Genomic DNA, 11,426 nt, shown 5'->3' with positions numbered 1-11,426 from the left:
TTGCGTTATGCGGGCCTCTCACTGCCGTGGCCTCTCCCATCTGCGGAGCACAGGCTCCGGACGCGCAGGCCCAGCGGCCATGGCTCACGGGCCCAGCCGCTCCGCGGCACGTGGGATCCTCCCGAAACGGGGCACGAACCCGCGTCTCCCGCACCGGCAGGCGGACCCTCAAGCAGTGCGCCACCAGGGAAGCCCTGGAGCAGTGTTCTTAATTGTAGGCAACAGAAGCTAACTTTTGCTGATTTAAGCAGTGTGACTGGTGCTCACACGTGAGCTAGGGATTCATGCTTGGTGCTAACCAGGTGGAAACAAGCCCCCAAAGCCATCGCAGCCCCAGTCTGATAACTATAGGCTGTGGCTAGCACCACTGCCCCACCACACCAGGAACGTGATCTTGTTGTCACTGCCACCAAGGGGCCAGCAGCTTGTCTGGCTCTGGACCCAAAGGCCAGCATGAGTGTATATGATGGGTGCAGGCCATGACACCCATGCTTCAGCTGCAAGGGAGGATAGGAAATCAAGTAGCTGTATTTTAGTATTGTGGGTGGCCAAAACTCAAAACCAACGTACACCACGGGGTATATATTGTACATTTGTGCGCGGCCACTAACCACTTTGTTCCTGGGGATTTTGTTCCTCCAGTGTAGACCTGTTTCTACTAAATGTCAAATGAGAGGTAACCAGATCTCCTTTTGTAGTGGAGTCCCCACCCCATTAAACCCTGGCACTTTCAAGCGGCTCCTCTTCCTGCTAAGAAGGTCACGACTTGACGTCTGGGCTGCCGAGCATCATTTCTCTCTTTCAGATTTTCCAAATGGGCTTTCTTGGGAAGCAACTCCAGGTATCATTAATTTAAACATCTTGAATCTGATTTCTTTTGCAATTCTCTGCTTTAATGAGAGGTCAGCTGTCACAGCTCAGTTGTTAAGATGGGTCAGTTTCCTTGATGGACATCATTTCCGTGACACCTTGGATCCTTTGCCGGAGGTTTCCTGAGGGCAAACTGAATTGGCAGGAAGTGAAAGGAGACACTGGGGCAGGGGTCCAGGGTGGTGGGAGAATTCATTATCCTCACTGCAGCGGCTGAGCTCAGCTTCACTCAGAGGCAGAAGGAGGCCCTGGCTGCCCTCCCCAGATCCCCTGGTCACTGGGAACGCCTTACTCTGCTTTTCCATCCACCCTCCTCAGGCAGCCAGGCCCTGCCTTAAAAAAGAAAAAATTTTATTGTGGTGAAATACACATACCGTAAAGGTCGCCATTTAAATTACTTAAAAACATACAGTTTGGTGACAATTTGTACATTTACAATGTTGTGCAACACCACTACTGTCCAGATGCAGAACATTTTCATCACCCCAAAAGGAAACCCCATACCCACTAAGCAGTGGCTCCCCCCCGGCCTGTCCCCCAAGCCCTGGGCAACCACAGATCTGCTTTCTGTCTCCATGGGTTTGCCTATTTTACATTCTAGATATATTTCCAGATTTGATGCATGTGGTTCCATATACGTGGAATAATACATACGTGACCTTTTGTGTCTAGCTTCTTTCATAATGTTTTTGAGGTTCATTCACATTGTAGCATGAGTCAGTACTCCATTCCTTCTTATTATTGAATAATATGACATATTTTGTTTATCCATTTATCTGTGATGGACATTTGGGTGGTTTCCACCTTTTGGCTAGGGCGAATAATGCTGCTGTGTTGGTGTACAAGTTTTTGTTTGAACACCTGTTTTCTGTTCTTTGGGGTATACACCTAGGAGTGGAATTGCTGAACCATATGGGAATTCTGTGTTTAATTTTTTGAGGAACTGCTAAGCCGTTATCACCGTGGCTGCCCCATTGTACATTCCCACTGCCCTGCTCTTATTGACCTGGCGTCTTTAGATGCTTTGCAGTGACTTTTCTTGGCTGTCACGCTCCCCTTCCATGACCTTGGAGACAGGCTCTCAGAATCTTCTGGTTGACAAGAGCCAGTCTGCTGAACAGTCCAAGCTAATGTACTGGGAGAGGGTTAGGGATGTCTTGTCTGAGCCAAGTGCTGTATCACAGGGTCTTCTGGAGTGAATCCCTTCATCTGTGCCACTTAACACAGAAGAACTGGTGCTGACAGTGGGCATTTAGTCCTGGTAGGAAGGGAACTGTGGCTGTGACAGGAGTGTGTGTGGGGGGTCCCGATTTGGGGGCAGGTGGGGCTTTATAGAATCGCTGGCTTTAATGACCCTGTCCCCAATACAAAGACTGTCCAATTCTGACCTTGTCCTACAACCACCTGGGGGAAATTATTCAAATAATGGGAGAGTATAAATTAAGGGGAATTACTAAAGAAACTTGGATACAGCTTATGGTGTTTTAAATGTACTGATTAATTTCGTGAGTTTATCAAACAATGAATGAAAGGGCTTGGACTCTTCTTGTTCTATCCATCCATTCACACAACACTTATTTATTGAGCTCCTACTATATGCCTGTGTGTGCTAGGGCTTGGGGACATGAGTCAAATGTGGTCCTTGCCCTTTGGGGGACACTTTCTCGTGGGTCACTTTCTGCAGTGGACAATCACAGCTCTTTCCTCAGGGCACCTCAGCACCTCCTCCAGGGGCTGGATTCCAAAGGCAAAACATAAGAAGTCTAGGTATAGAAAAATTGTTTGTTGATTCCTTTAACTACTCATGAAGATCACTGTACATGGGTTTTTTGTGTGCCACTTGAGTAGAATAGTTGGGTAAAGCTGTGCACCACATGAGGGGAAACAGAAGGACAGGCACGTCACAGTGAGAATGCTTTTGGCTGCAAGTAAAGGAGAATGCAATGCAATTGGCTTAACTCTGAAGGAAAATGCGTCGTCACACGTGACAAGAAAGGCATACATAGGGCAGCTCCAAAGTTCTCTTCTCTTTGCTCTTTTCTTCTCCCCAGGCTGGCTTTCCTCATGGTCTCAGGCTGCAAAGGTCCAGGGGTCCTATGCAGACACGACATCACTGAGTGGAAGAAGAGGGGCTCTTTCTTCCTTGTGCCTCTTTTTCTAGAAGCTTTATAGCTTAGTTTTTACACTTTGGCCTATGAGTCATCGCAACTTAATTTTAGTGTATGGTGTGTGGTTGGGATCCAGGTTCATTTTTTTCCCATACAGATATCCAACACCATTAGCTCAAAAAGACTTCCCTTTCCCATTGGCACCTCTGTCAAAAATCAATTGCCCAGGGATGTGCAGATCTATTTCAGGACTCTTTTCTGTTCTATTGGCTGATTCATCTTTCTTTTTGCCTATATTACTCTGTCTTAATTACTGTTGCTTTAAAATAAGCCTTCAAATCAGGCAGTGTAAGACCTCTGACTTTGTTCTTTTGTGTCTCTTCTGGAGCCACACTAGCAGGGTTCCTTCATGTCCCATTGGACAGGACAGCCTCAAATGCCCATTCCCAGCTCAACCACTGGCCAAGGGACTGGGACCACATGGGTGACCTAGCCCATCAGAATTTCCCTTGGAGAGGGGAATGGGTCATTTTTTCTTCAAATCATGTGGAAGAATAGTAGACACCTGAACCCAAAAGTCAGGGGGGAAAGCAAGGCTTTCCAGGAAAAAGTGGGGAAACTTTAGGGTAAGAAGCCAACAGTGTCTGCCAAAATGCACAAAGCAGTTCAGTGGAATTTTTAATTATAGGAGAGAGAGAGAGAGAGAGAGAGAGAGAGAGAGAGAGAGAGAGAGGGAGAACAAAAGAATAAAAGGGACATACAGTAAACCTCAACTCATTCTGGATATTCTTCCCAGCCACTGACGACAATGACAAAGGTGACATCATGGCCATAACTGACAACAAGGCTTAGCATACACACAGTGAGCAACGACCCCTGCCAATGAGGCCAACGAGGCAGGCGCCTTCTACCCCGACGACAGAATCAGGGGCTCTGCGATACATGAGCTCCATCCGGGGTATGACAGGCCAGGTCTGGGTGGTGGGGAGCGAGTCTTTGAGCTCTTGGCTCTGGCTTAGCTCTTGTCATTGTTCGTTCTTTTTTTTTTTTTTTTGCAGTACGTGGGCCTCTCACTGCTGTGGCCTCTCCCGCTGTGGAGCACAGGCTCCGGACGCGCAGGCTCAGCAGCCATGGCTCACGGGCCCAGCCGCTCCGCGGCATGTGGCATCTTCCCAGACCGGGGCACGAACCCGTGTCCCCTGCATCGGCAGGCGGACTCTCAACCACTGCGCCACCAGGGAAGCCCTCATTGTTTGTTCTTGAAGGCATGGGGATGAGTAACAGCTCCTGTAACTCTTAAGCTACTCAAATATTTCTTGGGACCATCTCAAACCATTCCTTATGGTACATGTGACTTGGAGGGTGGTCCCACAGACGGATGGCTTCAGCAGTCAGTCACTCAAGTGCCCGCACACAGTTATGCCAATTCTGACTCCCTAGTCCCCCTCCTATCCTCAGTAGCTCCATCTTCCCAACTTATTTGTCAGCTCCTTCGACTCCTCGCTAGTCCTGTCCCCCGGGGCCCTCATTTAATTCCTCAGTTCCTTCCAGAAGAGAGAAACAAGGCTTTGAGGCTGTTTCTACTTCTCAGGCCCTGGGCGTGTGACCACAGAAGGATGGGCAGACTTATCTACACCATTGCTTCTCTATCTCCTTTCATTTTCCCCAGGCACTTCGGTGAGACATGGTAGGATATGACTTTACGGCATTTCAAAGGTGCTGAGGGTCTGAAACTTGAGTCCAAGTCCAGCCCAAGGAGCTGCCCAGCCAGGTCCACGTTAGCTCTAGAAGTGATGCTTGCTGGGAATCCTGTACACATCATCCCCGCATGTTTCTGAGGCAGTGTGGAGGAGCTGATCACGGGTCCTGTAGAAAGGCAGGCGTGGATGCCAAGTCCAGCCTGGACACAGGACTTCACCTCCCTGAGCCTCAGGGCTCAGTTTCCCCACCTGTCCCACGAAGGGTAAATATTGACCTCAGCGGAGATCTAAGGGGGTGTTTGGCAGAGTGTTTGGCACTCAATAAGCATCTGGCAGCTGCTATCCATCATTAGTCTTTTTACTCTTTCAGAGGACTCTTTCAGGGAGAGGGCTAGGGTGGGATGAGGTGAGAGATGGGTGTTAGAATCACAGAGGCTCTGATATGACCGAGACTAGGACGCCTTTAGGGAGTGGGACGTGTGGAAGTGAAAGGCCCATTGGTCGGGAAGGGCTGCTTTTCTGGGACCAGCCAAGTATCTAGAGGCCTGGGTTCTGATCCAGACGCCCAGCTGGTCTTGGATCCCAGTGTAGACACAGTAGACAGGCCTGGATTTCCAAGCCAAGGCTGAGAGCAGGTGACGGGTGGGGGGAAGCCATAACAATGCATGCCTCCTTTAAGCTGATGGGCCAGACCCACGGTGCTCTCCATAGCAAACATGTGGTATGCTAGGAAACAATTCCACTGAGACTACTCCTTCTGGAAACAGGGGGAAAATGTGGACTATCTCGAGTTCAAAAATGTGGGCTCCCAGGAGGTCTGTAAAGTTGAGGTGGTGGGATGGAAGTTGGCTGATGAGGTTCGGTTGTGTTTTCTTTGGCCTCCTGGGCCTCCTGTGCTCAGGCTCGGCACTGTGGGCCTTGTCACTTGGGTGACCATGTTTACGTTCTTGAGAGCACTGAGTGCCAGGGAAGGCTCAGCTAGGCCATCCTGGACGACAGGTGCCTGCCCAAGGCTCCCTTCCACGGCAACTGGGGGAGGCTTTGCTACCATGAGCTCAGACATTCCCTTGCATCCTTCTTGTGTCTCCAAGGGACCCCGGAGATGGTTCTAGAGTGGGGGTGTTGCAAGAACCACTGGAGGCCATCTTGTCAGCCCCCTTCCATCTCCCAGATTCTGCAAATGAGGAACCGAGACAGAGAGGGCGAGGACCTCGCTCAAGGTCACAAGGCTATTTGGGAACTCAAATCCATGGTCCAACTTGTTCTTGTGATCAGCCTGAGAAGCATCTTGCTTTCCTTGGGACCAGTACTGCCCTCAGCTCCTCAGGAAGAAGGCTTATGGCTTCTTGGCATCTACAAGTTCGACCCTCTGAACCTCGACCTTGCTGACATGCAAATTGGAACAGGTTGCTTCCTGAGGGACAGTCTTCAGTAGCTCCCCAGGGCCTCTGCAGAAACCCCACGCCCTTTGTAGGACACGTAGGGCCCCTCAAGATCTGTCCTCTGTCCTCTTGTCTGCCGTCAGCCTCCAGTCGTACGGGCTAGCAGTGGGTCTCTCGTGTCCTCCTGCCTTTGCACATCCTGTTCCCTCTCCTCGAATGCCCTTCCCCTCTTGCTCTTGAAGGCTTCTCAGGCTCACTCTGTGGCCTCTTCTGGCTCCTGGGCTCAGCCACTCCTTCCTCTGAGCTCCCAGAGCTCTTGGTAATTCCTCTCTTAGCACTTAGCTCATTGACTTAGAATTATTTGTTTACATGTCTCTTCTCCCCTGGGTAGGAAACATGTCTTACACATCTGTATGTCCCCCCTCCCCCAGCAGGGCCTAGCAGAGTGCTGGACGCCCAGCTTAGGCTCAGCCAATGTATGTATGCAGAGTGAATGACCGAAGGACTCATCTGTCCTCAGAGGTCCCCTGCACGGTGCCTGAAATGTAATCGTCTGTGAGCCCTGCCTGGTTCCTGGCTCCTGTTCGCCTTTGCCTTCCCACAGCTGGGGCCTCTTTTCTGTCTCCAACAGCTGGCCCAGCCCTGCCCAGATTCTGGGGCCAGCCACAGCCTTAGCACAGGAAGATTTAAAGAGCCAGTGTTCAGAAGTGCAGGTGACTCAACCTCCCATGAGCTGCACCATGAGTTCTACTGTCACCGGCGTCTAGGCACTTGGTTCCCACCATATCCCATGAGACAGGCAGCTTCCCAGAGACCATTTTCCCTGGACCCTAATCCTTCTTATGAAAGGTCCTTGCCCTGGTCTAGAACTGGGTCCCTGAGGATGTGTGTCACTTCCTCTTCCCCATGGCCAGCGCCATCGGGCCTCTCTGATACCCGCTGACCCATTTAGGTGGCAAACCTTCATCGGGCAACCTACCATGGGCAGGTACTGGGTCTCTCCTGCCCCAGAGCTCAGAGTCAGGGTGGGAGGGGCAGAGAAGACATTGGTGATCAGACAAGGGGCTGTGGGGTCACAGGGCAAGGTGCCGAAGTGACCTCAGAGGTGGGGTCTGAGCTGAGATGGAGGGGGAAGGAGAAGTTATGGGCAGGAGGTGGGTGGGTGGGGTGCTTCCTCCTGGTTGAGGGCTCTGGAAAGGAGGGGCTGGAGAAATCCACCGCCCCCGCCCCCCATACAGACCCAGAACTTTCAGCCATGTCCATGGGGCTGCCTGTCCCTGTCCTGGGAGCATGATCTTCTCAGGGGAGGGACTGAAAAGTGAGAGGACCAAGATGGGCTCCCTCCCGTGTTTCTCAAAACCAGTCAGGCCCACAAAAGCTGTCTCTTCTTTATTTATTCAGTCAATATTGAGTGAGTCCCCACCACATGCCAGGGACTGGGCTGGGGGTCTGGAGGCTGACTGGGGGAAACAAGATGCAGCCCTGCCCTCAAGGGGCTCCTAGGCTGGTAGGTAGAGAGACGCAGAAATAAGCCATGAGAGCACAGTCTGAGCTGAGCAGTGGTGGGGTGCCCGACCCTCTCCAGGTGGTGGGAGGGAGCAATGTCTGGGAGGGGACGGCTATAGGCACCCAGGCAGCACCACTAGTGCCTCACATGTGTCCCAGAACCCTCACATGGGATCCAGGGGATCTAGCGAGGCAGGTGGGCAGAGGGGCATCCCCCATCCTCTGGAGTCATCAGATGACCTTAGACAATGTCTGATAACATTTAGCAGAGGCAGCAGAGCCCAGGGGCTTCGGAATCTTTCTAGAGCTGGCTTCTAATCGACTCTCCACTACTTGAGAGCTGAGTGACTTTGGGCTAATGACTGAGCTTCAGTCTGCTCATCTGTAAAATGGGTTTAGTGTTAGTGCCTCCCTCTAGGGTTGCAGCGAGCACTCGAGGAAATAATTATGTGAAAGCGCTTAGCACATAGTAGCTGCTCAACTTCCGTTGCTTGATTATAATAACAGTAATAGACAATAACTGGGAAGCACAGATTCCTGAGGAAAGAAAGGGAGTTCCTGTGTGTGTGTGTGTGTGTGTGTGTGTGTGTGTGTATTGGGGGGTCGGTTTTTAGGGGGCTGGGTGGAGGGAGCCACAAAAGCCAGGGCCCTTGGGCAGCTCTCCAGGGCAGGGGCAGCGCCCTTCCCCCTCCCTCTCCCGCCCCCGCAGCGAGGCGCGCGGTCGGCGGGAGGCGCAGGTGTCCAGGGCCTCCCGTGCGTCCCCATCCCTTGCGGCTTTGGCCGAGGGCCCAGCTCCCTTCTGCCGTCCGCCCCGCGTCCTCCCCTAACCTCGGGTCTGGGCTGGCGAGCAGCGGGGCCGGGAAAGTTTGAGTCACAGTGAGGGGAGCGGAGGAGGCGGGGCCCGTGACCCTGAACGAGGTGGGCTCTAAGACCGCCTCGGTCTCCCAGCAGGGGGACCCCGCCGCAAACCCACGTCCCGCGCGCGCCGGCCGCGGTCCGACGGAGCGAGGCGCCGCGCTGCAGCCGTGCGTCGGGTGGCCGCTGAGTGCACCAGGGCGGTCGCGCTCTCAAGGCCTCGCGAGCCTCCACAGCGGCAGCCGCAGCCCCTCGGCCGCGCTCAGCAAAGATGCCCCGGGCACCGCTCCTGCGGCTGCTGCTGGCGGTCTCGGCAGCAGCGGCGGTGGCCGGCGAGCCCGGGACGGCGCTGCCCCCTACCACGGGGGATGCCACCTTGGCCATCGTCTTAGACGTTACCGGCTCCATGTGGGACGACCTGATGCAGGTGATGCACGGCGCCTCGCGCATTCTGGAGCACAGCCTGAGCCGTGGCAGCCAGGCCATCGGCAACTACGCGCTGGTGCCCTTCCGTGATCCAGGTAGCGACCCCCCCGAGCCCCCGGCGTCCGTCGTGCCCCTGGCCCGGTGCCCTGGTGCGGTGCGCTCACCCGCCCACATTGCGTCCCGGGCGCACTGGACGCCTGCAGGCTGCACCGCGGCCCGGCGGGGGCGCCTTCTTGACGCCTTCACTCTGCCCGAGGCCGGGCACCTGGGGCAGGCCTTGCAGCCGCCGGGTCCTTTCCCTGGGAACCTGCTCTCCCCTTCTCCCGCGTCTCCCAGCTTGCGTCGTCAGGCCAGTGACGGAGAGGCGGGGGCACTGCGTTCAAATGCCGCGCAGCCACCTCCTGGCTCTGCGACTTAAGCAAGTGACCTCACCTTCCGGAGCCGCACCTTCCCCCTTTAGGAAACGGGGCGAGAAGGGCCTCCCAAACTTGCTGAGATGTTGAAATGGGTCCTTCGTGCCCAGGGCCTGGCACGCATGAGCCTCCGCAAGGTTTGCGGATTTGCCTTTGTTAATTCTTCAAATTCGCTCCCGTCGTGGGCTTCGGGGGCCAGAAGAGCCACCCCGGCTGGAGAGCTTCGCGGCTTGCCCCTCACCTGTTCTCGCGAGAAAAACAGCAGCCACATCGCCTCTACCCGCAGTATTCTCACTGCCAGGTCCCCCCACCTAACACCTTTTACCCTGCAGACAGCACCTCCTGGCCTGCAGCCCCCTATCTTTCAGCTAGGTGTTAGGGGCCTGCCCTTGAAAAGATCCCTGGGAGACCCCTCTGTGGGGAGTTTCAGGGAAAACAGCTGTGGAGCGTGCTTAGACTCCCAACTTTCTGAGTGGAAAGACTGCTTTTTCTCCAACATTCTTAATGAAAAACTTCAGACTTACAGCAAAATGGGGGGGTGGGGGTGGGAAATACATAAACACCTGTCTGCCCACCACCCAAGATCCTGTGATTAATTTTGCTCCGTTTTATCACGTTTCTCTCTATTAGTCACCTCTCTATCTAGTAGGATAGCTTTAAAAAGCCAAAAAAATAAAATAAAAATGGCAGATTCCTTGCAGAATTGCTCTGCAAAGTGTTCTTGTGCTGAAAAAATACATAATGGCCCAAGGCTATATGAGCTAGTAAGCCCTTTTAGAAGAATTTTTCTTTATTAATCGCAGCATCATTACAGATATTTGAAAAATGGGCCACAGTCGGTGTACATAATCCCGTGCAGCCCTTAGGCTGAGTGTGGAGTTCCTCTGCTTCCAGGAGTTCTGGGCTCTGTAGGGCTCTGCAGCTCAAAGCACAGAAGTCAGGGGTCTAGAAAAAGTTTCCTGGGAACATCAGAAGGACAGCTCCCATCTGGGGGTCAGGGGGCAGCAAGGCTGGTGGAATTGTGAAGACGTGGGGTGTGAGGTGTGTCCTGGGGGGTTTCAGCTCTGACGCAGTTCACCCTCTACCCCCCTAACTTTCTCACTCCCTTTCTGGGTCATTCTTGGGCCTCCAAAGATATTGCATTGAGAGAGCTTAGGGATCATTTAATCCAACGCTTCTCTTACAATTGGAGAAACTGAGGCTCAGGACACGGATGGGACTTATGCAAGGCCACCTGCCAGGCTGATGTAATTTCTGATTCATAACCCATATTTGTCTCTAAAATGCTTGGCTGCAGTTGTAGGGCAGGAGAGCAGCCTGTTGGAACCAGACGTAGCGTCCTGGGACCCATAGTGTCTTCACTGCCCCCTCTCTGGCCATCATCTTCGTGAAGCCTTCGTGCCATCCCCAACCTCTCCTCTCTGGGCGCCGAGCGCGTGCATGACTCTCCAGCCTTCACTCCATCTTCTATGAAACAAAAAAATCCCATCCTTCTCTCCGCCCCTGCTCCCCAAACCATACTCCCTACAGACACCCCAGGTCCAGTGGAGGGAGACCTCAGCGTTTATTGAGCCTCTGCTGTGTGCACAATCTTGTGAGGCTTCCAGTGTGAAGGGGGCAGGGTTCACATCAAGGAGCCGGCAGTCTGCTGGCGACAAGCCAGGCAGAGGGTGGAAGGTGTCACTCCTGACGGCTCCTGACTAGCTAGCAAGGGGAAGGACCGACCAAAGGCTCTCTGAGGAAGCATCATTGGAGCAGGACTTGAAGAAGATGAAGGGAAATTTAGCAGCTTTGGACCATTTGGCAAATGCTAGGTGCCAGGGATGCAGTGGGACGGAGGTCTCCTGAGCACATGGAACTCGCTGGGTGGTGGCTGACATGTAGGGGCAGGTGTGTGTGGGTGTGGAGCCAGGGCGTAGGAGGGGTGAAATGGGAACGCGGGGAGAGGCGAGATTGGTCCTGGCTGTGACTGTGGAACTGAGGACGGAGCACTTAGATTTCCTTCTATGGACTGCGGGCAGCCACTGAGGGCTTCTGAGCAGGGATTGGATCTGTGGTTCGGGTTAGGCTGTGTCTTCTGAATCAACCAATGGAATTCCCTTTGGTGGAAGAGGAGCTGAGAGTCAGGGGTTTTAGCTGACAGTTCAGCCCCGCCCCCCCCCCCCC

General features: G+C 53.6%; 1 protein-coding gene across 1 annotated transcript in view; it reads left to right on the top strand.

Annotated features, from left to right (window-relative positions):
• The first annotated feature begins 8,788 nt into the window (after positions 1-8,788).
• The window catches only part of HMCN2 (hemicentin 2), a 150,510-nt gene continuing 147,872 nt past the window's right edge, over positions 8,789-11,426 (top strand). Inside the window, 1 exon segment of the mRNA XM_007453133.1 lies at positions 8,789-8,942. Coding sequence (XP_007453195.1) covers positions 8,828-8,942 — 115 coding nt within the window. The 5' untranslated portion in view covers positions 8,789-8,827.

Source organism: Lipotes vexillifer, unplaced genomic scaffold, assembly GCF_000442215.2.
Source record: "Lipotes vexillifer unplaced genomic scaffold, Lipotes_vexillifer_v1.1 scaffold149, whole genome shotgun sequence".
NCBI lineage: Eukaryota > Metazoa > Chordata > Mammalia > Artiodactyla > Lipotidae > Lipotes > Lipotes vexillifer.
The sequence above is the reverse complement of the archived record's forward strand: the minus strand, read 5'-3'. Positions and strand labels throughout refer to the sequence as shown.